The 26,234-nt window shown below is 34.2% G+C and overlaps 1 protein-coding gene across 2 annotated transcripts in view; it reads right to left on the reverse strand.

Moving 5' to 3' along the window:
• LOC129218670 (uncharacterized) overlaps positions 1-26,234 on the reverse strand; it is a 267,197-nt gene that overhangs the window by 41,872 nt on the left and 199,091 nt on the right. For both annotated transcript variants that reach the window (XM_054852990.1, XM_054852991.1), the window contains 2 exons: positions 25,149-25,310; positions 3,044-3,223 (listed from right to left, as the gene is read on the reverse strand). In XM_054852990.1, the coding sequence (XP_054708965.1) occupies positions 3,044-3,223; positions 25,149-25,310 (342 nt within the window). The remainder of the gene's footprint in view (positions 1-3,043; positions 3,224-25,148; positions 25,311-26,234) is intronic.

A 26,234-nucleotide genomic window follows, 5' to 3' on the forward strand; every position in this document is an offset into this window, starting at 1 on the left:
TTTGCTACCTCCAAGACCGGGAACATATTTTTAATGAAAGGTTTTGCATGGTCCGATAATGCCACTGGCAAGCTGCGCTCCAGAATGAAATTCGTGAATAAAAGTTCTGTTCTAATTATGTTATCACTTGACGATGCAGTACAAGCCAAACTTAAAGTTTTATAAGTTGTTAAAACATGCTCTTTCCATGTGCTATGCTGAAATCAAAGTCACATGTCAGCATGTCACACAGTAACATCAGGGGTCAATCCAGGTTTCATTTTTTAAGTCCCTGTTTTGTGAAAAAGCAAAATATTTTTTGTGAATTTTCTTTATTTTTGTGAAAAAGAAATGATTGTGAATTTCCTTTTCTTTTATGGAAAAAAGTGCTCAGGTAAAAAGTTAAATGTATACTGTATGTTTTTTTTTTTTTTTTCAGAAAAATCTCTGATATGATACTTTTTGAGCTTTTTTTTTCTGAAAATCTGACTTTTCAGTACCAAATTCAATCCTAGTTGAAATCCACGATTTCACATGACTTTCAAAGACACCCAGTAAAATATATATTTGATTTAGAAATATTTATTGGAATAGGATTTGTCACTTGGGGCAAACTAAAACACCTTTTGAGTTAATATGGTGGACATAAGCCAAGTGCTAGGCACGTAAAACCTTTCGGTGTTTTGTGTTATCTTGGAACACCCCTTCAGCAGAGACATAAACTTGATGTTAAAGCCAAAAAAGGTATATTTTTGGGCTATGCATTTAACACTAAGGGCTTTTGTATCTGGATTCCCGAAAATAACAAAATTTTTCAAAGTATAAATGTAAATTTTAATAAAAATGTTTATTTCAAAGACGCTTTTAAAAATGTGTCAGAACGTGATTTTAGTGGAGCAGTGCTGGGTTCCTGTCTTAAATGGTCAAATATTCAATCAGATTCTGAAAATTCAGAAAATGAATCGAATTCCGAATAAGATCACGTAAGTGAAAGCCAGAGTCCGCTGTCTGAATTCTTACTTCTGAGAGTGAAAATGAGACGAGCGGGGATGAATCAGATTCGAATTCTGACTTGAGTGATAATGGGGAAAACCCACCATGCCCCCAGCTTCGTGAAACTGAATGGGTGAGAAAAGCAATCCCAAGGTCAGATAAATCTCATACTGATATTTATTTTTATGAGAAACATTCTTCAGAACGATTGTGTTCTTTAAATGGCGATGAAAAATATTGTTCTAAAAATTCTATTTTATTTCAACTACATTTATTTGATTTTAATGGTAAAAATTTATATCAAGGTGAAATTTCTGATCAAACTGTTCATTCAAATGTATGTAACTTATGACTAGATGGTAAAATTGTAATTCCTAAGAATTATAAGCAGGTTCTTAAATCTAAGCAAAAGGACCAGTGGATAGATTCAATGAGGGATGAATTAGAGGTTATACATTCTAGAAAAGTGTGAGATTTAACATCTTTGCCTGCAAATGAAAAACCAAAGCGGATCAAGATGGGTAGTCAATGTAAAAAGAGATGAATTGGGAAATATTGTTCGGTATCGTGGGAGACTTGTTGCTCAGCCTGTTTTGCCAGCACACATAACTTATATAAACACACATTAGAGTCTTATATCATTCTCTGCCCCCCTTTTTTAGAATAGGATCTTCCATATTGTATTGAAAAGTGTTTTGTCTTATTTCTTCAAAAATCGAATTTTCCAATTATTTGTTTGTTTTGTGATTGTTAAAGAATTCTTGAATCTACAGACTTTGTTTTTGGCTTAAATGAAAGTCAATTAAATGTGCTAAAACAGCATATCCAGGTTATTTCGATTAAAGTGTGAATTTATGTCCATATTTGGCATGGAATGTGATCTAAGCATAATCTTTTCATTTTTCACCAAAAATGGCCAGTTTTTGAAGCACGATATCTCCTAAACTATTGGTCGTACAGAACCCCACTTGAGCTTAAATTGTTCAAAATGTAATGTGCTTTAAAACTGTTTAAAGCACATTTCACATTTAGTGCCAAAAGTTGGATAATTTAGGAGTTATGAAGGAAAAACTGAAAAAAGTCCAAAATTCACAGTTTTTTGCGAATTACACAGCGAGCACAGGTTTTTGAAAACTGCAAACTTAGATTTACACTACCCTAACTGACCCAAACAACATATTAAAAAATCAGAACTACATCCTGTTTTGCGATTTTAATGTCTCATATGACTGGACTACATGCCAGAACAAACAATACAATGTTTCCTTGCCCCGCCCCCCTCTAGCTGATCATCAAACATTACCACACGCGATGTTCTTGAGGGGCTTTGTGAAGGACATAGCATGTATAGTACCACTGCCGTACTACTTGAAGGACATACAAATACATTAAGATAATGCTCTGAACTTCGTAACACCAGGCATGCCGAAATAAGTTCACGTAGAAGTTGCTTGAGGTATTGTCAAATAATAAAAAATTTACTTTTGTCATGAAATTAAAATATTTGAGTAGTCCTTTTCTTTAAATCTGTGCATGTAAGCGCCAGTTTAGTACATCATTTTGAATATGAATAATTTTGCATAAGACAATATAAAAACATACATGATAAAGTGCAGGATATAAATATGAAAATGTTGTTGTTTGAGAAAATTTGTACAACTATTTTGATCTAAATGTAACAGGAGTAAAAGTAAAGTTAAAGTAGTTCGCATAACTCAAAAATTCATTGAAAAATACTACTTTGCACCATATGTCCCATTGGATATATCATGGTTGAGAGTAAATAGTTTATTGATAATTTGGACCAATTGTATGAGTGATTTATACTTTGGGGGATATTTCTGAATTTTATATTTTAGCCAGCATAAGAAACATTGTAAGTTTAATATTTTGGTTCCGAAAATTGTAGAAGTAAAATAAATAAAAGCAAATAAAGACTGTCATACATAAATCAGATTTGATGAGCCTGTTTGTTATCTTTTAAATAAAAGAAGCAATTGTGTAATTTTCAATAATAGTAAAAGAAATTCATCAAAATTAAAAATACTGAGAATTATTTAAATTGACTTACATCTGAACCATCCCAAGGATTGTCAAGTTCTGGAGGGTCATGCAAAGTGTTTGTAGCCATATTTGAGGATGGATCTGCAGAAGTATTTGACTGCCTAGGTTTTTTCCTCACAGCTCCAGTTGAAATGGGTCTTTGAGCTGAATGCTTGTTTAGAGGAGAAATAGCAGCAGTAGGCAAATTCTATGAAAGAAATAGGCTTCATGAAAACTCAATTTTAGTTAGTCAAGTTTCAAATGTTGCAACTCAATTTATCAAACATGAAAATGGGAAACAATTATTGAAGACTTTACTAACCGTTTGTATCACTGTCAAAAGAAAAAAAATTCCAATGCATAACAAAGAATAGAAAAAGTTGGGCAAAAACTACAGTATAGATTAAGAAAACTGCAAGGAAATTTGGTGAGCTTCTGGAGAGGGAAGATATTCTCCAGATGGATTCATCAGGGCAGGATCTCTAGAACTCAACCTTCAAGAGCTTGCCTGGGATGTTCTAGGCTAACTGTTTACTTTATATCAATAAAACAATTTTTCTTTTCATTGCAGTTAATATTGATTTTTAAAAAAGGAATGGATTCATTTTAAGTAATTTAATCATGGAAGAGTGGAACACATCATGGGTATTAATTGAGCTGCCACAGCACTAGGGCATGCAATCTCAATCAATTATGCCACCAGTAGGCACATCAACAAGGTGCGGTGAGCAATATCGCATCTCACGGTGTGCTAGGTTCATACATTAAGGGGTAAACTCCCAGATGGGCTGATAGCCAGTATGGGGACCTTCCCTGGTGCAATAAGCATCAAGATGTCTGTGGCAACTAGAGGACTATCGACTGCGACACCCAACCCGCTTCGCGGACTCCCCTGGACAGTGAAACCTAAGGCGCTCACTAAGTAGTGGGGTGATGCGGAGAAAAGTACAATACATTAGCAAGCATTTGGATCATAGTTCTGAACCGCCCCCTTTTTTACTAAGGCACAGTTCTCGAGCAGTAAACCTAGAAGATTGGACATTAGAGAAAAGTAGAAATGGCAAATCTAAGAACCAATAACAATGGCCATAAGCTGTTGACTCTATATATACCTTCCTTTAGATTTGTTTCTAGAAATTAAGATCCGAATTCTAATCATGACCAAATGTTTCAGTTATGAAAGCTTGTATAGCAGGGTGGATTGTAAAAAACATAAACAGCATTAATTAAGTAAAAGTAATTATATTTTGAAATAGTCTGGTGAGATTGTCGAACGACAAAAGGATTTACCAAACTATCAAGGCATCTTTAGCTACAATTGTTAAACAAAGCCTAGAAATCCAAAAAAACTTATGCAGAATGTAATCAATAGCTCTAAAGAGCAGAAAGTCAATCAAAGACAGCAGAGAAAAGTACAATATGTACTTTTCTAGTCTCCTTCAGTATTTGAGATTCAGGAGGAATATTTTGGCATTGTCTATATCAAACACATCGCCATTAGTGGACTTACAGTTAAACAAGAAGTTCTTAAATTTGTTCAAAAGCAAGATGTACAAGGGTTTTCTGCATTCAATGGACTGCTTCAAAAAACAATACGAAATCACAGTCTAAATTTTGAGAGAAAAGTTATACGTTAAAGGAAAAGTTTAAAATGAGTGAAAAGAAAATCTGCTCAGCCTGATTGAAGGATATCTTGTTTATAACAGTTATATTACAGACATAAAAAAGATGGTATCGATTCAAATCAGGGTCTCTCAATGGGAGTTATGTGGCCCTCTGGGGAAGCAGGAAAGTTTAAGGAAACCACAAACTTCCTGCTACACGGCATGCTTTTGATTTCTAATATTTGGGGAAAACTGAGCTCAAAATACAAATCTTAAATATAATGATACACACATCTTTAACTCTTTACCCCTCTGTGTAACTCGTAAACCGCTTTAAAGACATCCTATATTCTCCAGACGGATTCTTATTTGAAACTGATGCCTGTGAGGCATTTCATCTACACTATATGGCAATATTCACTTAGTTTCTGATGATGTAAAATAGGGGACAGCGAAAACTTGCAAACCTGATACTATTGCTAAAGCCTTAATGTTACGAGAAGCATTCTTAAGTATTTCAGGTGTCATAAATAACTAGATAAACATATCATTAAAGCTACTTCATGTTAATAAATTCTAGCTAATCAAGACGTATTAATGTGATAAACAAAGATCTAAAAAATTACTCAAATGGAAATTTAAGCAGGAAAAATTCGCAACGCAAATCAATGAGTCCACTTTGGCTTACAGTATGTTTGGGAATAAGCGCCTTGGAGCATACAAGAAAAAAGTTAAAAAATTGCCGGTGTGGCGGATGCAGTCTTTTTTTTTCTTCCCTGTCGCCAGAGAGTTTGGCATTGATGGGAGATGCATTTGCCGTTGGAGATAGGATAACTAAAACATCGAAAGGGATGGCTGATCAAGGGATGCCGAAGGCAAAAAGTGCAGAATGGGGATTTTTAAAAATATTTTATTAATGTTATAATTAAAAATATTTCTATTATTTATATTTCATTCCAGTTTTCTTTATTACTAATTGTGTTTTTAAGTTGCTTAATGTTGGGTACGTGCTTATGGCGTGTGCAGCGCTTATACCGGGTGCGACAATTATGCCAGGTGAGGCGCATACATTAAATTTTTTCCTTTTAGAATATATTACGATGTGGCGCTTACACCGGGTGCGGTGCTTACTCCCGAAAATACGGTACTTACGCTGGTATTCTCCACTCCGGTTAAAAACTTGGACCGAGGCTTAAACCTCGAAGTTGAAAAGCTACTCGATTCTCCATTTCGGTTTGGTATTAAACTCGGTCACAGAATGCCCACTTCCAGAGCTCGGCTTGTAACCGGGACTTCAACGGTTTAAAACTAGATTTCCTTCCCATCATTCCTTTGTACGCAAACAAAATGGACGATGGCCATTTGGATTATTTTGAGTGATTTGCAAATGCTAGAAACTGCTGATAAACGTTCGCTCAACATTCTTGATGTCAGAGAAACAATGATTAATTACAAGATTTAATCAGAATTAACATTCGTTATACATGTTATCAAAAAGTACTGCCGGAAACATTAATGCAATGCTCAGCAGAATGATGCGAAAAAAATCAAACTTTTTTTATTTCTGTGTCACTGTAGCACGGAAAAGTTGCAATTGGTAATCAAATATTTTTTTTTTTTGAAATCTGATGTCTTCCAATTGTATAACACGCACCGTTTCTTTGTTTTTTAAACTTTCGTCTCAATCAACAACAAAAATGTTGCAAAAGAACACTGCATGAAAAAATAACTATTTCGGGGGGGGGGGGGGATTAGACGCCACTTTAGAGAGAGTATCTTACAATCCCAGAACACTTTCGTCCATTACAAACTATCCTTTATCAAATAATTTTCGGAAATTTTAAAGAAACGAAAACTTATTATTTTTTTTAATGCAGCATCGCTCCAACCTTAAAATGCAAACAATTTCTAAACCGCTAACAGTTTTTTAAACAAATTCTTTTGAGAATTATAGTCACATTACGCCACTGCAAAGCCTTAATAATCACTAAAGTTTTGTTTTAAATTTGTGAAAAATGTGACAAAATAGCACTTGCCATTATTTTTATGAGTTTGGGGAAATGTAAAATGGTTTGTAAGCAGAAAAATCAGGAGTGCTCACCCCGGTGTGGAGGGGGGGGGGGGGGGGTCATCTCGCAGACTGTGCCATGAAATTTTTTTTTGGGGGGGGGGGAGTGTTTCAGGACTGATTTCTTTTTTTAGAGGGGTCATCCAATTTGGGAAGGGGGGTCTTTGTAGTGTTTGGAAGGGAGGGGGGCACCCCTGGAAAAATCAACTACTTTTCTTAAACAGTAGTTAGTACCTGTTGCAACTTTTTTACTCAAGTCAATTATTGAAGTAGCAAGGTATCTTGTCTCACTGAGAGAGAGACCGAAATACATATATCATTCCCAGACAGAAAATGACAGAATGAAGCTGAATGTTTGCAGAATGAAAATTTCAATGTGTAACACAATAATATTTAACAAATTTAGAATTTTCTTTGTTTCAAATAATTATAAATAAATTGGTTCATGAGATTTTTAATTGCAGAAGAAATTACTATTACTAACTTCATGAAGAATGTAACACATTAATGTGGAAAAATATTCTCAATGAATGAAATAACATTTTATTTTATGCTAGGGAATGTAAATATAGAAGCAATTAGAATGTGACTTTATTTTTGCATACAAACATGCATATAATTATATGATAGAGGATGAGAAAGAGCTTAGAAAATAAGTGATGGTAAAAATTAAGGTGTGAATGAAAACAAGGAATTCTTATATGGGCGTCCATATGCAAAATTTTAAGGGGGGCTCATATTTTCCACATGATTCAGCAGGATATTTTCCCCATGGAAACCGATTTCAGTACACATTAGAGTGATTAAAATTTGACATTTTTAATAACTTATTCAATAACAGCTGGAAAAGAAATGTTTTTACACTTTTGCAAAGAAAAAAGTACTAAAAGTAAGGAAGTTCTAATTTCTAAGGGGGTAGGCTTGAGCCCCCACTTGCCCCTCCCCCCCATATGGGTGCCATTGAATTTTTAGATGATGAAAAATATAAATTATTTGTTCAACTCTTAAAAAGGACTATATTGCTGAAAAAATAAGTTCTTCACAAGGAAAACTAATGCAGGGCAAAATGCAGTTATGAATTTATCCTGTATCATTTATATTAATAAGTTTATGGATTTTAAAGACAAAAAATGTTAATAAATGTTTCACGAAATGGAACAGATGGAAGGGGGAGGGAATGGGTTTTAAAGCCAATACATTGTAACAAGTTTTTAATAATATTGTAATTTTTTTCTATCTCTTTTTAATTCTTTTCTTTTTTTTTAAATTCATACACAACATTGTAGAAAATATTAAGCTTCTATATTGTTCAAAAATGTTTACTACACACACAAGAAAAAAAAACATTTATGACTGACAGATTTTCAATATTAGATAGAGACTCTAATACATTAATCACTAGCCTATCTAGAGGGGGGGGGGACAACGGTCTGCCCCGGAAGGGCACACAACGTGCATTTCAAAGTTGATAAAATAAATGAATTTGAATTAATTCTTTGAAGTTTTTCCCGAATTTTTCTTAAATCATATTTAATCTATTAAATGTCAACAACAAAGCACACATAGAACTTATTCGTAATTAAACTCGTTTTTTAATAACAACTATAGTTACAACGCCAAAATAAAAATGAATTGTTGCTTCTAAAAAATTGCACGAACTTCATATTTACATAAAACATCTTTTTGAAAGAGGGGGGGGGGGGGTTTCATAAATTACAACTTAATTAATAAAAAGATGAAAAAACTTTTCAAATTTCTTACCAGAAACTTAAAAAAAATGCATTGATGTCTTTAAATTTCAAATCGAGTCTAATAAAAAATAACTGCATGACCTAGATCCATTTTGCTACTCCCAATTCTTATGTCAATCATTCTTCAGCGCACGAATTTACTACCACATGGAATGCAGTGAGGTAGAAAATGTCACGTGAGTCACTCTACTCAATGGGGACAGCCGTTTCATTTCTACTTCAGTTAAAACTTGGCTAACGTAATTTGTACTTGAAATGACTTGGAGACAGGGTTCATACTCTACTTGGATGAAAGAATTCCATGACTTTTCCAAGACTTTTTCATGACTTCAATGAAAGTTTTCATGACCTTGCTATACGAAGAGAATAGCACTATTCAATCTCAAACTTACTAATTTTTGGAAATGAGCATTAACAAAACATCTACATGAATGCCACAGCCCCATTGAAGCACTTACTTGTAATGGAAAAAATATAAGTGTATAATTAAAAAACTAAACTATTCTTATTTGTCTTCATCATATAAATTTAAATAACGTAAAAATGAAGTGAAACGCACATGATGCTTAAATATGTAACTTTTTTTTTTTTTTTATAAACAGGCAGAATGATATTGAATGCGACAAAGGTTGAATGAGTGAGTCATCACTAAGTTTCAATACATTTGCTTCAAAAGTTGCCTTTTAGTGTCAACAGAACATTTAATCATCTACGTAACTCGACAGTATTTTGGTTCTTTAAAATAAAGCCGCATAGTTTAGTTCCTTAAGTTTCAAAACCAGATCGTTTTTGATTCATTACTGAATGGTTTTTTCAATCTTCTCATTTAAAAGTATACTTGTTTTGTTTACTTATTTGCACATTTTCAAATGCATATAAATTAATACGTTCAGAAATTCCAGAACAAGTTAGATTCCTGACATTGAGCGTAGCAGTGGGTCGCATAGATTAGTTTTGCGGGCCGTATGTTGGGCACTACTCTTTTCAAGTATTAGAATTCCTCTTTTTCTGTATTCTATCGCCTGACTAAAGATCTTTATTTTCTAAAATCTTCAATAAATTAAGATCAACTCTATTAAATTTAATAATAAAGTTCTTACAAGTGATGGAACCTAACTCGGATGCAATAAAATTGCCTTTTTTGAGTGGGCGTGGCAAAACCAAGAATGTGCAAGTTCGCTACTACAGAATATGAAACATAAGAAGTGTTGAAAATAATAATTTGTTCGAAATCAGTGATGTCCAAGCAGAAAAATCACATCTCAAAAAAAGGCAAGCGGCTGCGACAGAAGTGGATGCAATGAGATTTTAAAATTCAGATATGATTTTGGGATCGTTCAGTTTTCCACTTTTAATAGCATTTATGCGCTACTGTGTTAAATCACTTCAGATTTCTAATGCTCTTTTAGTTACTGTTACTTTCTCTTTGTCCAGGACATTTTTCCATGACTTGAAATAAATTTCCATGACTTTCAATGAAAATTTCAATTTTCCATGACTTTTCCAGGTCTGAAATTTGCTTATTTTTTTCCATGACTTTCCCAGATTTCCATGACCCGTACGAACCCTGTGGAGAATATGCACCACATTCGAAACTAGTTTTTCCTTAGTTCTCGGTTTTGGGGAGCCGAGTTTCATCTCCGTGCTGTGACGGTATTGAGAATAGGGCCGTTATTTTAACAGCTTACGTCCAATTTTGGAAAAAATAAAAAGAAGATGCATAATATGAAAAAAATTCTTCTTGTTAAGGAACTTAAACCAACACCAAGGGCAATTAAGAATTCAGAGCAACAGTGGAATATTTTGACAACAATACAACCTGCCAAAATTTTAACAGCATGGTGTAATAGATGGAACTTCTTCTGTGGTTGCAAATGTAAAGGATTTATTGTGCATTTAAATTTCGCATGATCTTGCATTAAGTGTGTAATTTGAAGGCAGCATTAAGTTGTCAAAATGATTACCCTCATAAATTCACATCTGTTACAAAATCGTTTATTTAAGCAGCTTTGAAATGATAATGAAGAATGAACATCTCATTTTGCACTCAACTGTTTGATGGTTAACAAAGAGCTTAACACAGGGGTTCCCAACCTGTGGGTCGCAACCCCCAAGGGGGTCACGAAGCATTTCATAGGGGGTTGTGACATTATCCTTATAAATACATCATTGCATAGTTGAAAAATTTAAATACATAGGGGAATAATAGCATCATTTAAGAGTAGCATCAATACTTGAGCGCAATGGCGAATCCAGGAGAAGGGCTAGATTGGGCTACAGCTACCACTCCCCCCTCTCATGCGCGAGTACCTGATCTTAGAACTGTTGGTTATTGAAAAAGTTATCGATTCCCATGCAAATTCGTTCTTGCACGTCGGCTGGGTGCGGGCTGACGCGATTGACGTCATCGCCAATCGGCGATCGGCACGTGCCGAGTCGACGTGCATAAGACACGTGCATTGAGAAGGAATGAGGTGTTGTTTGGAATGAATGAGTGAGTGAGGGTGACTATCAATTTGATAGATGGAGATCGTTTTTGTTTTTAAGCGATTCTGTTTTTATTTTATTTTCCTGTAAATAGTTATGATTGAGTGTTCAAATAAACGACGAGTTTTTAAACATTAGTTTTTCTTTCAAAAACAACTGCTACATGGGTTTAAAATGTTGGGAAAGTTCAGGAAAGGAATTATTTTTTCCAACAAGAACATCCTCCAATATTATCATAAGCTTTGGTTTAGGGTCTTCAATCTCTACAAATATACGAGACAGAGTCCCGAATGTCCCCTCTAACATTCTCCAAAGTCGCACAATTTTGAACAATTTCTGTGAGAGATTGTATAAGCCTCACCCCTTATCCTGAAAGGTTCCACTGCAGTTGAGTTCTTAAAATTAATTTTGGATATATTCCGAGAAGAGCCCAGAACCACTTTCTGTCTTCGAACTTCATAAAAAAAAGCCAAGAAATGTTTCTTTCAGGATTTTAATTTTGAAAAAAAATTCAGGGGAGTGTCTGCTGTCCCCAGGGCCGTCCCAAAGGGGGGGGGGGGGCGAGCGGGGCAATCACCCCAGGCGCCACGAAATGATGGGGCGCCCCAAGAAAAACGACGAAACACGACGACATTCACACGAAATGAAGGGCGCCTTGTGACGTCCTTCCTCGTATAAAATGCCCCGATTGTATAAAATTAGCGCCGCCTTGTGGCGCCCCGTCATTTCAGGTATCATAGATACGTAGCCATAGACACACAAAATAGAGAATCATAACAATGATTCTCTATTTTGTCCTAGGGTCCTGTCTCTCAGTCTCCAAAACATTCGTTTCCTTTGCATCATTGAAACATAAAATTTCTGAGAGCATAACTGTTTAGAATCAAACAAAAGGCTCTTCTCATTTGTCTAGTTCTCACCAAAATTGCTTGAATTCTGCCCCTGCATACAGTGACGTAACCAGAAAAAAGTTTTAAGGGGGCACATTGAAAAAACAACACAAAACAAAAAATTTTTTTGTTGACCGGATTGAAGGTGTCTGGTCAAAATTTTGAAGCTTTTAGTTTTAAAAACGCAATTTTAGCCTTAAAACGCGATTATAGGTCATGTTTATTGACATTAGAGTAAGGGAGGCAGTTGAGAGACTGTTTCCGATCAATTTTTTAAAAAATAGATTGAAATCAATTCTTTCTCCCCCTGCAATTTTTCAAAATTTAAGTTTCAAAAACGCAACTTTAGACAAACTTTGAAGATCTTATGGATAGGAGGATTTGGAGCATTTCCCAGGAAAATTGTTCAAAATTATGGTTCAAAAAATTTAAGCGCTGTTTTACATTCAGGGGGTAACCCAATTAAATTTTTCGTAAGTATTGTTTGAAAAACCCATTGCTTGTGATATTATAGAAAGACGGCAAGGGTACCCTTGCACGAATATTTTCTTAAACTCAAGTCTTAAAAGCAATTGGTAAGGCGATATTTTGTAATATTAGGGCCAGTGATTTTTCGAAATTAGAGCTCCGAAAACGCAATTCTGAGCGATGTTCGATGTTGTTGAGTATTTGTGGGCTTCTCCCCAAATCTTACAAATATTTGACGCAAAAGAATAACATCTTTGTTTATAACATATAAGAAAGCTGGTATTAAATTGGTAGGAGTAAAACTAAAAAACTCTTGAAAAGAATCATTGGTTGAGTCCAGATCGAAATTTAATTTTGATGTAATTTATTTCGATAAATACATTTTCTATTTATAATCAGCGAATTATTTATTCGTGTTCTTAATTTGATCAATATGAATAACCAATTCAATTTTAATTGTTTTTAGCTTGTGGAATAACATTTTCCTAGATAAATATTTGGATTTTTAACATTTCCATTTTTCGAAAAGTTTTTGCTGCATTAATGTATCACAAATTTTAGAAGCAGATTTATTGTTTGTGATTTAATTTGTATTATTATGCATAGCCCTTTGATTGTTCTGTTTATTAATGTGTAAAAAATTCAAGTATGTATTATGCACTGATGTTATAAGTAACTTGATTTTTCTGTGTGTATAGGGGGGGGGGGCGCCAGGAAACTTTCGCCTCGGGCGACGTCAGCTCATCGGACGGCCCTGGCTGTCCCTGTTCACATAATTAAAGATAATATAAAATTTCGTTTTTAGGGCTTAAATTTTAAAAAAAGGTTCCGGGTGAGGGTCTACGAACATTTCCTTTTTTCGTCAAAGGTTCTATTCTATTCTGTTTTTCAGATTTCAGTTTCAGAAAAAAACTTTTGGGAGCACCCGAGATCCTCTCTCCCGCACACATCCTTTAAACTCGTCTAAAATTTCGATTTTTGAACACCAATTCCGAAAAAACTCCAAGGGAGGGGGGGGGGCTCCGAGTCCAAACCTTTTTCCTAATGTTTACTAAAATGGCCTATAATTATGTTTTTAGAACCTCAAACTCAAAACTTTTCCCGAAAATGTCATCCGAACCCCTTCTATTCCCTAAATTTCAACAAAGATAGTCTACAACTGAGCTTATTTAGAACATATCATTTTCATCTTCGAAAAATTAGAGAGCAACCTTATCCACTTCCCCTCCCCTATCGTTCAAAAAGGTTTAAAACTGCATTTTTGGGAATTCGAGAAATTTCAAAGGCAAGTCTCCGAGCTTGGATTGTTCATAAAAGTCCCTAAACATCTCTTCTCTTTCTCCGCTTATATACCACAATTCTCTTAATTCGATTGCCCATGCTAGAAATAACAACAACTCCTCCCTCCCACCCCCTCCAAATATAAATAAGGATTCTTCCTCTCTATCTTGCTATACATACGTTTGAAAAAAAACTGGATCTTCCCAATTTTTTGACCTCGTGACGGTCTTGTTAAAAGAAAATGCCTTCATTCATTTCATTGAAAGACAGAGAAAATCAAATTCTGCGTTCGCCACTACTAGGTCGCAAGAATTTTGAAAGTGCCGAGCTATTATACTTAACATTATAGAGACTATTTCTTTTTATATCTCCACCCATTGTAGAAATAAAAAAATGAGCTGATGTGTGCATCACATGACTTCCTTTTACTCCAATTTAATGTCATTTTCGCATTATTGGCAGTTTTAATGTGATTCAATAGCTTACTCTCTAAATATCACCAACAGTGGCCAAATTGAAACCAGATTATATAAAAAAAAAAAAAAATCGCCAAATTTGTCGCCAAGTTGGCAATAAAACTTTGCGACCAAAAGACTGGCGATCGCCAGTGTCCGCCAAAATATAAAACCACTTGAGTTTACATCAAAATTAACAATGATTTCCCCCCAAAAAGGAGCAAAAGGCCCCTTTAGAATCACCCGAAAGCAACCAAATGTCAATATTATTTATCTAAAGCATAGTGACAGACACAACATGCTAGTTTGGTGTCAAAAACAGGAGTGAATTTTTATTAGAGGGATAAGAAATATGTACAGATTGAATAGTGGCGCGATCTGGTGGAGCGAAACAAAAACTAAGTTTAACATTGTTTCAACACTTTCCCTTGTTAAATAGTTTTTGTTTACTTTTAAAACAGTCCCATTTGTTCACATAATGTTAATAGTCTCAACTTCATCAAAGGCTTTGTCAGGATATCTGACACTTGCTTTTCAGTCGACACCTGTTGAACATTTAGCTTTCCTTCAAGGACCTTTTCCCGTACAAAGAAATGTCTTATTTCAATGTGTTTTGTCCGTCAATGGTACTCTGGGTTGTGTGAAAGCTTTACAGCTGCACTATTGTCCACTTGAAGTGTTGGCACTTCCCTTAGGTTGACAATACCTTGGAAGAGTCTGCGGAGCCAAATCACTTCTTTGGCTGCTTCTGATGCTGCTATTATTTCAGCTTCAGTGGTTGAGGTAGCAACAACGGCTTGTCTTTGACTACGCCAAGAGATAGCTCCTCCGGCATAAATCATTACATATCCGGAAGTTGATTTGCCTGTTATAGTGCATCCTCCACAGTCTGAGTCACTATAACACAGAAGCACGCCCTTCTTAACAGTTTCACGATATGTAATTCCATAGTTTACTGTAGCAACTAAGTAGCGAAACACTCTTTTTACTCTTACTATATCTTCTGCAGATGGGTTTTCAAGGGATCTTGACAGAAATCCTACACTGTAGGCTAAATCTGGCCTGGTTCCTACCATGAGGTACATTAGAGCACCAACAGCCTGTCTGTATGGAAAATCAATCCATTTTACTAGATTCTTGTAATCCAGAGTCTTTCAACATTGGTGTAGCGACAGGTTTGCAATTTTCAAATCCAAAACGCTGAAGGATTCTTGTGTATCCCTTCTGACTAACCGTAATTGAATGGTCATTATTGCGATTGATCTCCAGGCCCAAAAAGCAGGACACTTCTCCCTCTGAGATCTTGAATTTTTCTTTTAATTTTCGTAAGAATGTTTCAGCATCTTCTTGGTTAGTTGCTGCAACTAGGCCATCATCTACATATAAAACTATGAGCAATTTGCCCTTCTTGCTTTCCCTGATGTACAAGCATGGGTCAGCTTCGCTTGCTTTGAAGTTCAGATCTGTAAGGAACTGTCCGAAACATTTATTCCAGCAACGTGGTGATTGTTTCAGGCCGTACAAGTTACGCTTAAGTTTGCAGACTTTCTCTGTGCCGTCTTCAAAACCTCCTGGTTGCTGCATAAAAATTGTTTCTTCTAGGTTTCCATACAAAAATGCTGTTGAAACATCAAATTGTGTCAAATGCATTTTCTCTTCAGCTGCCATGCTTAGTACTGTACGTATTGTTGCCAACTTTGCTACAGGGCTAAATGTTTCGTTGTAATCAACTCCTTGACGTTGAATGAAACCTTTCACAACGAGTCTAGCTTTATATTTGTTGATGCTTCCATCTGGATTTGTCTTCAACCTATTTACCCATTTACAGGGTATTACTTTTGCTTCCTTTGGTAAATTAGTCAGCTCCCATGTGCTGTTTTCTTCAAGCGAGTGCATTTCATCATGCATTGCCTTCTTCCAGTTCCCACTATCTTTGGAATTAATTGCTTCTTCATAGGTATTTGGATTTTCACATTCATATCCATATGATTCAGCTTCCATCGTGTGGTCTTCAAAGTGCTTAGGTTTTTGCAGCTGTGAGCGGTCTCTTAATTGCCTCTCAGGGATAGACTCAACGGCATCCTCTTCACTGTCAGTTTCATGATTTCCAACATCTTGCTTAGAAAATTCCTTAATTTCAACTTGTTTCTCAGGATTCTTTCCCTGGTTGAGCTCTTTTCCGTCTTGCAATAGCTCTGAGTTTTCATTACAGTTACTCGCTTTCTCTTGAAAGATCACATCTCTCGATAAAATCACACGATCTCTTTTGATATATATTCTGTAGCGTTCATCTCCATCGTAACCGACTAGATAGCCTTTGATGGCTTTCCTATCCATTTTCTTCCGTTTTTGTTTAGGAATATGAGCGTAACATGTGGATCCTATAACTCTTAGGTGTCTCAGCCTTGGTTTTCTTTTCAGCCAAAGCTCATGAGGACTTGCATCTTCTATTGAAGACTTGCCTGTCCTATTAAGTATGTAAATAGCAGAACTTACTAATTCAGCCCATATTGCGGGAGGAAAGTCTGCTTCTGAATTTGCATACCTGAAAGTTCTGGCCATTTCAACGATCGTGCGAAATTCACGCTCACTGTGACCATTTTGTTCAGGAGTGAATGGTGCTGTTAGCCATTGGGTGATGTCTCTGGAACGTAAATTTTTTTGGACACCCTCGTTGTCGAACTCGCCACCGTTATCACTCAGAAATTCTTTTATAGAGTGTCCTAGTACTTTAGCGTGTGCAAGCATTTGTTCCAGCACCTGTTTGACTTCAGATTTCTCTTTCACAACATAGCCATATCGAAACTTTGTAAAACTATCTTTGAAGAGCACAAGATATCTTTTCTTCTGAAACGACTCTTCAAAAGGTCCACAAACATCAGCCGTAATAAGCTCACCTGGCTCAGAGACCTTTTCTCTAGTGCCAAAGGATAATCTGTGTGCTTTGCCATAAACACAAGGCTCGCAAAGTTCTTTGTCTAGGTTTACACTAATGCCTAATTCTTTTTCGAGAATGCTTCTAACATGACGCTTGTCTTGGTGACCCCATCTCTCGTGATATAGCTGTAATAAGGAGCTGTCCACTTCAGCAGTATGCACTTCTATCGCCTTTCAGGTAAGATGGGCTCAATATCTGCTTTGAATAAAGTACCATTGATGCGCTGAGATCCATAAAGCACTGCTTCTTTGTGGAGTTTTAACTAGCACTCTGTGGGGGTAGACAAAAATGTACTTTCCTGATTTCTGTCTTGTGCAGCGAGTACAGAAAATAAATTCCGACTAATTTGTGGAACGTACCACACATCTTCTAGAAAAACTTCTTGACATTTTCCATTTACTGTAGTTTTTATCTTGATAGTACCTTTCCCTAGTGCTTCTAATGTTTCATTTCCAGCAGCTCTAATACCACAAGGATTATTAAATTTCATAAAATCAATAAAGTACCTGGAACAGTTTGTGACATGTCTAGTTGCTCCATTGTCAATCCAGTATGCTGTTGAACTAGTCTCTGCTGCACAGGCTTCCTCACAAATGGACATCAGTGCTATGTTTGCCGATGCTGGATCTTTGGATTGGTTCTTTGCAGGTCTTCCGTCAGAAATCCATTTTCTGCAGTCCTTTACCCAGTGGCCCCTGCGCTTACAGTAATTGCAGAAATCTCCTTTTCTTGTTTTAAACTTACTAGGCTTTGCTGCTACTAATGCTTCCTGAACTACTTTGCTATCTTCAGCTTTTGTAAAATTTCTTTCAAACATGCATAACTGTACTGTTAATTCTTCAAAAGATTTGTTGTCATCTTTTGCTAATAGCATCCAACTAGATTGAAAAGTTTCAAACTGACTTGGCAAAATATGCAAGATTTTACAGACTAGCATTAAATCAGGCAACTTACTCTCGTTTCTAGCTTCAAGGCCGTTATTTAGTTCATTCCAGAGACTTCTTAATTTTGCTATATGTGTAGAAACATCATCACCTTGGATCCAACTGAAAGCAAAAAACTCTGTGCATATCTTAAACAACTGGTCTTTTGAACTGGCTTCAAACTGTTGTTTTAAGGACTCCCAAGCTTCATAAGCTGTTTCTTTATCCATAATCTTCTGGTATACAACATCGGTTATCGTGCTTGCGATCATAGATTTAGCGTAATTGTTCGCTTTTCGATATAAATTGCAGCGTTCTTTATACTGCTTCCTCTCTGACTCCTGTGCCGTGGCAATAATGGCTTCTGGTTTTCCAATTTTCCATCTATAACTTCAGTAGCACCTTCATGATAATCTAGCAGATCACGTATTTTCCGTTTCCACATCGGCCAATCTGCTTCACCGGAAAGAGGCTTGATGTGGCGGCTGAAATCCATTCTTCCAAGATGGCGGCGTACTAACGCTGTCTTCCCGCCAAACTACGAAAAGGCGAAAAACTTCCCGCGACGATCGTTGCCTCGTAAGTAGAAAAGAAATATTGCTTCTCTTATATCATGAGCAACTTTAAAGATTTCTTACACGCAGTTGTAAGCTCGTGCGGAGACCCATAACTTGTCAATATTATTTATCTAAAGCAGAGTGACAGACACAACATGCTAGTTTGGTGTCAAAAACAGGAGTGAATTTTTATTAGAGGGATAAGAAATATGTACAGATTGAATGGTGGCGCGATCTAGTGGAGCGAAACAAAAACTAAGTTTAACATTGTTTCAACACCAAAAGGGGAAATGCACAACTAGACCCACTAGGAGTCTGTTAGAAATAGAATTTCTACAAACATCTCTACACTTACTTTTGCCCAGGTAACTGAACTTCACGATAATCAACCGATGCTTGTTGACCAACGATCCGAGTGAATCGGATCGGACGTGTGACCTAACAGACTCCCGCCATTGGCTTAGCAGGGAGGCGTCTCTGCCACTTGGTGCATCCTCATTGGTTGCGTGGACGTGAGGGCATTGATGTGAATAATGATGAGGACAGACTATTTAATAGCGAACAGAGTTGAGATTCGCTCTCTCTCTTTTTAAGACCCGTTCGGTGATGTCTGTCCTGTAAAAGGTAGCTAGGGTAGAGCTCGTATTGTTCGGTGGATTGCCGACTGTGCTTGGCTGATCGTAGTAATAGATTAGGGAGCCGTATTAGGATGAGCTTAACTAACTTGCTAGTCATATTTAATTAATCTTTTTTACCTTTGGCTTCAGTTATGTTCATACAATTATATTTACCTTTTTTCACGTGTTAATAAATTTTAGTTATTTTTAAAAAAAGTCTCTTCATTAGTTCTTCGCAGAAAGTAGATGAAATGTTAGTTCTTTCACTAACTCTGCAAGAAGTATTACAGTTAACAGGTGATATCATTCATCAATGGTATCAAGAATACGTACCAAATTTCAACTTTTTAGGACATTCCGTTCTTGAGTTATGAGACATGCATACTCACAAATGCACATACGCACATGCACACGTACATACAGATGTCACGAGAAAACTCGTTGTAATTAACTCGGGAATCATCAAAATGGTTATTTTGCATGTCTATACGTTCTTAGGCACTTATCCACGTGTGCTCTATTCGAAAAAAAAAAAGCTCAACATTCATTCGGGGGTGAGCAAAATGGAAATTAAGGTCAATTTTTGAATGAAAATTTTTTTGCGAATACAATACTTCCTTTTTTGTAAAAGGAAGTAAAAAACACACATTTTGCTGAAATACAATATTTCAAGCACTTTGAGTTATTGTGTAAAATATGCGCAATGCTGGCGCATAAGCACACACACACATTTATATATAAAATATGTTTTCAAAAAATATATATATGGGGGATACTTAGGGGGTCCCAAGTTTCCTAGTCGGTGAAAAGGGGGTCGCGATGTGAAAAAGGTTGGGAACCACTGGCTTAACGCTTCATCATTTCCTCCCATTGTGGAATATAATAGTAAAACGAATCAAAAGAAAAAACCCCATAGAAACTAAAAGTAGGAGAATGTGCGAAAAAGTGAAATAGTGACATATTTATGATGCTTTTAGCACCACTTATCTGGTATTTTAACTTTGTAGTTATGTAGTAGCCCATGTAGTCTACTCTAGTCAAGTAAAAACTACCTCTGAAGATTGAAGTTAATCATAATAAAGTTAATTTTCAAAAATTATTTTTTCTATTTTAACTGATTAGTTCTTGCTATCAACATTTTAAATTGAGACTTTCTAATATTCGCTACAGTATTTATTTAGTTAATACAGTTGATTTTCTGTTTAACGACGCTCTATTTAACAACAGCTTTTCACAGTCCTGGATACTCCACTTTAGTTCTAAAAGCATTCTATTTAAGGACGCATTCTACTTAAGGACGTTTTTTGTGGTCCCATGAAAGTCGTTGAACAGAGAGTCAACTGTACTAAGTTTATTTGTATTTTAAATATTTTTCACATGTAGAAGTACATGCAGGGAAAAGTGGATGGCAAAAAAGTAAAATAGTTAATTTTTTTGCTCATTAAATCATTTACTAAATCACATATGTATTCATTCATCTACTTATTTTCTTACACATTCACTAATTTATTCATTCATTTATATTTTCTCACAATTTATTAATTTATTTGTTCATTTATTGTTCATTATCATTTCATTTATTTTTTCAACCTTTTATTTACTCATTCATTTGATCAAAAATATTTTTAATAATCAAATAGAAAACATTTTATTAGAAAAATATTTTATTTTTCCCTTTTTTTTTAAAAGGCGCAAATTTACTGCCAAAAATATAAAATAATGTTTCAATGAAAGCTTTATTGTAAAATACAATGTTCTTTCTTTATGTAATGTAATTTTAAAAACACATTTCCAATTTGTTCACTTTGAAAAAGTTCATACATCATACAACTATTTCACTTTGTCCCACATTGGCATACCTTACCTCATTCATTCAATCAAGGGATAACCTCTTTTTTTAAAAAAGCTTTTCATAAAAATCATATTCCGCACCTGAATCTGGTTCATTTCATATGTACAGTATCATTCTTTTCTTATGTACAGAGCCCTGTAAGCAATTATATGATGAATGACAATATGTGGTTCAGATTTATTGATATACTAGCTGTGTCGAACTATGAAATTTCCCAACATTGTTCAACAATGACCGTAATCAACAATGAATTTCTAATTGAAGGCTTACCTACATTTTAGCATGAAATACGTTAAAAACAGTTATAATTCATGTTCTAATTACCTTAGAATGCTGGAACAAATTTTATCTGATGCAGAAAAAACAGGAGTTTCTATGGATATTTTATTCTAATTTTTGCAAGCATTTTTTTGCCCTCATATTATAGAAAAATGTAACTTTCGGGTCCTAAAATTAAAATTCGAACGGTTCGGTACTTTTTTGGTGTTCAAGAACCTCCCTATGTTCCGTTTTTCAAATGGACTTAAATTTAAAAATTTTATATCAACATTCCACAAATTCAATTTGTAGTACAAAATTAAGCATACTTAAAGGTGTAAAATAGCATTCCTTTAAATAAATTTACTTCTTTAAATCATTAAGGTACATTGTTTTAAACTTTGTCCCCAGGCTTTTGTGTCATTCTCCTGTCCTAGGAATGAGTTCAATCACTATCGATAAAAAAAAATGAATTTTTAATCTGCTGTACTATAAAACTGTCTATTATCACCATTTTGTTAGATTCCTTGAGTATTTTGTTAATATGATTTGTCTGCTGTTCTCATTAGTATTTTGAAGTTCAAGAATAGGGTATGTAACATTTTTGCTGTCATTCTCCTGGGACAATATTTCTGTTTTAAATAAACAAAAAATTTTAATTCTACTCATTTTAAAATCTCTAAAAATAACATTATTTACCTTAAATATAATCCTGGGCCTACCTAACAGGCAAATTGTATGGAAAATGTCATACTCCTGTCCTAAAAAAAGTCATACTCCTGTCCTAAAAGAAAACCCATACTCCTGTCCTAAAAGAAAGCCCATACTCCTGGTGCAAAAAAATCACTCTCCTAGCATTATTTCTCAAGCACTGGTGACACATCCCGTAGAATAGAAGGATTTATTTCCAATACATTAGTTGGAAAATAAGATTGATTGAAAAACAGAAAGTTAAATTTGGCAAATGATAAATAAAAAATGTATCAGTAGAATAATTCTATTTATTTAATTTTTTTGCTATTGTTCAGACGAAGTGTTTCAAAACAGATTTATTGGTTAGACATTTGTTTATCTAAATGTTACTGGAATAGGTAAGTGAAGTTGCTATAAATTTTATAGTTGCTTTAAATTAAAAGTAAAATATATGTTATTAATATTGCTGATTCCCTTTTTGTTTTAGGTTTGTATTTCTTGAACTATAAAACAATTTGCAGGTAACAAGAAGGTAATTTTCCTTTTTGTAAATTTTATCATACTGTGTATGGCTAACTTAAAGGAAGTTTTAATGCAGCAATTGATTTTTTTTTTGTTAAAATGAATGTCCATTATTTGGAGTGTAAGCTATTCAGAGTGAATAATATGGAAAAATCTATTTGTGACTTGTACTTAGAAGAAATTGGGGGTGTCTGTTAAGTGAGGTTTTACATAAATTTTGTTTTGTCATTTAATAACCATAATTTTTGATTTAGGCTTCAGTTATTTCTTTATTACTATAGTTACATTTTAGGTAACCCATGAAGAAATTCATTTTGTAAGTCTCCTGATGCTGCTAGTCAGTCTCTTGCTGTATGAAAATTTGACTCCCTCTTTTGAGTATGTAACATAGTTAAAGTGAGTTCCCTCTATTTTTCTCTTAATATGTCCCCATCAAAGTCTTTTTTTTTTTTTTTTTTTCAGAATTTTGTCAGCATTTTTATTTTTCTAAAAAATGTGATGGGAAAATGTCAGGTTTCTGGAGAATCACCCACATATTCTTTGTTTTATTTATATAGATTAGATCCTGGAAAGGGTAATAAATAAATTCTAAGCAAACATTGCTCTCTTTAAGAATTTGTTATACATTAATGAAACGATTTAAAAGCAAAAATATGATTCAAAAGCTATCTCAGTTTTACTTGGTTAAATATTGAATTTAAGAAGTATTCCCAGCTTTGGTATAAAAAGTCCAGTTATAATATTATTCTTCTTTTAATTTTACTGCTTTTATTACTTCATATCATTTTGGATTGGTCTGTAAAGTTTAATAGCCTTGGTCAAGCAAAAACACAACCATGGAGTCACTTGGATAGTATTTAAGAGGGGATTTAACATAAGCTCTAGCTAATTTTATCTCTGATACAGAATTGAATCAAATGCAGGACTCAATAGTAAATATCTACATTTATATCAATTTAAAAAATAAAACATTTTATCTACATCTATTTATAAATAATGAATTCTTTGGTCTTTTCACCCTTGAGCTAACAATGGTAACAATGTATAATTATAAAATGTACGTATGGGGGGGGGGACGTAGACACATGTGATGTAGTAAAGGGGCCCATGAGCCAAGTAAGGTTGAGCAATCCTGATTTAGACAAAACCCTTTGTCATGGAGATAAAAAATTGTATGGTTGAAAAGACAGCAAAATGTGTGTGTGTGTGTGAGAAAATCACAGTATTGTATATAATGAATTAGGAATGTGTCGTTCATGAATGAACGGGTCAAAAAGAACGAATCCTTAAAATGAACAGATCTGTTCGTTCAATTAAAAAATGAACTATTATTCTTTTGAACGGTGAACAGTTTGGAAATATTTTTAAAAATTACATTCATCTTCAAATTTTTAGCTCTCAATCAATTTCAAATTTCCCTTTTCTTATTGCAGTACATATATTCAATCGAACATTTTAACTTTCTGCTTTATTCCTCATTTTTCTTTAACTGTTGCAGTTTATTTGCAATTTTCCAATGTATCTATTAGTAATGTTTTGTGTTAACTTGTTGGGCTACCAACAAAATGTTTGGACATTCCACTTCTTGTCCCATGTACCTGCTAAAATCCTTCTTGTGCTTTCTGTCGGCAAAATTATTTCCAAAAATGCCTTTTATCACTTTTCTGGCAAACCTTTTGTCTTCAATAACATCCCTATCAACTACCATCTATAAAGATAAGACTTTTTTTTTTACTGATTATTACTGTCTATTTTTTTCCCATTTAAAAAAGTGTTGTGTTTTTTTTTTTTTTCTGTTCTCATTGGTACTCTGTGGAATATTTGAAGCTCCCTAATATTTTTATCTGAGTCTTTTTTTTTTTTAAATCAAGTTATCCAGCACTCTGGCTGAGCTACTGATACATGTGTTGTTACTTTTTTCGTTATACATGGTCTATTGGCAATACTATAAATATATATACAGCACTGAAGCTAGAAAAAATTTAAAAACTTAATTTTTGACATGCTGAAAAGGAACTTATGGTTTTTGGAATGGAAAACATATCTTACCATTTGGCTACTGAGAAATATCTAACAAAATGAACTATAATTGCTTTATACACCTAAACCTCAATAAAGATTTTTTGATTAATTTTTAATTGGGCATATTTTTTTACTTTTAGATCATTTTAGTTATTTTTCCTTGAAAGAATTATATTGATCTGATGAAACATTTCCAATGCACGTAAGTATGTCGTGCTGAGAGATTTGAACTTTTTTAAATGAACAAACTCGTTCAAATGAAAAAGTTGAATAAACGGATCAAAGGAATGAACAATCCTCTGACAAATGGATCCTTTAAAAGAATGACAATGTTCACCTTTATAATGAATACTGATAGAAGACAAGTAGAAGTCACTTATAAGACAGTAGGTACAGCTTCTTTGTTTCAAAAACATAAAAATCTTTGCCAACTAAATATGCATCAAATAAGAAATGGTGAATGACGTCTTTACTATTCAAAAACTTTTAAAGCAAATGCATGCATTAAGAAAAAAGTATATTTTCACTGTCAACCCTGATTTTATGAAGACATCCAACTTAGCAAATAAAATTGTTCCTATTGAAGATTGTTAAATGTATAAAATTGCACTACAGCCATTGACATTCAATTGCTGAATAGCTGAGTATGTGACAGCATATGCTTCAAATATTCAGTACCCTACCAAATCATTATTCATTGTATTACATTTATGCACTAAATTTTTTGATGAATTGAAAAAATATTACCTGATTATTCCAAGGAACATTACCCTCACAAGGTGCTTTTGAAGTAGTTTTATCGATATCAGCATCAGCTGCTTGATTACATAACTGAGTACAAATTTCTCCAGTTGGGATAGTGGAAGGCATAGCACATTCATTCTTGCTTGTGACAGCAGGATGGTCATTCTATGGTAAAACAGGAAAAAAGTTGAAAACAATGCAATAAGGCTCAAGTTTTGACATAGATAAAACTATACTTAAATAAATGATGAGTATTATGAATAAAAAAGTTAAGTATTTAATTCTCAATATATATATATATATATATATATATATATATATATATATATATATATATATATATATATATATATATATATAGGACAAAAGTATATAATAAAGGGCTCATTCATTTTATTGGAAACTGTTCAAAGACAGATAACTAGACTAGTATGGGGACTTTCAGATTTAGATTATGATACCAGACTTAATAAGCTTAATATGCAAGGGAGAGTGTTGTACCTTGGGACACATTTCCTATTTTAATTTTTAATGTCAATTAGTTGAATCAAATTTAAAATCTAAAAGTCACATTAAAATACCCCAACACACTTCTATGTATTATATATTTTTTTTAAATTCAGACAGTTAGAAAATAAAATGTTGGCAGCCATTTAAAGTAAAAGTTCCACACTGTCCCAAGGTACAACATCCTATTGTACCTTGGGACATATCCTGTTGTACTATGGGAAAGTCTTAATGATTCAGGAAACAGCCATATGCTTGAACCAATTTTGCACCAGAATTTTTTTTTTTTGTCATGGTAGTGAATTAAATCATGAATATTTAATAATGAATTATGAATAATGAATTATAATTTAACATTAAATGTGTTTAAAAGACTACATAAGATTAGAACATTGTTCCATGTTCCTAAACATATCTTAATTATTAAGGATCATGAATATGTTGTAACTTAGAACGTACAAAATGTTTGGCTGTCCCAAGGTTCAATCACCACGTGGTTTAAGAAAAACCAATATGATGGTCAATCTAGATGCACTATCATTATTTTCTCATGAGCAAATTATTTAAAGTACTTCTCTTTTA

This window comes from Uloborus diversus, chromosome 3 (assembly GCF_026930045.1).
Source record: "Uloborus diversus isolate 005 chromosome 3, Udiv.v.3.1, whole genome shotgun sequence".
Classification (NCBI taxonomy): Eukaryota; Metazoa; Arthropoda; class Arachnida; order Araneae; family Uloboridae; genus Uloborus; species Uloborus diversus.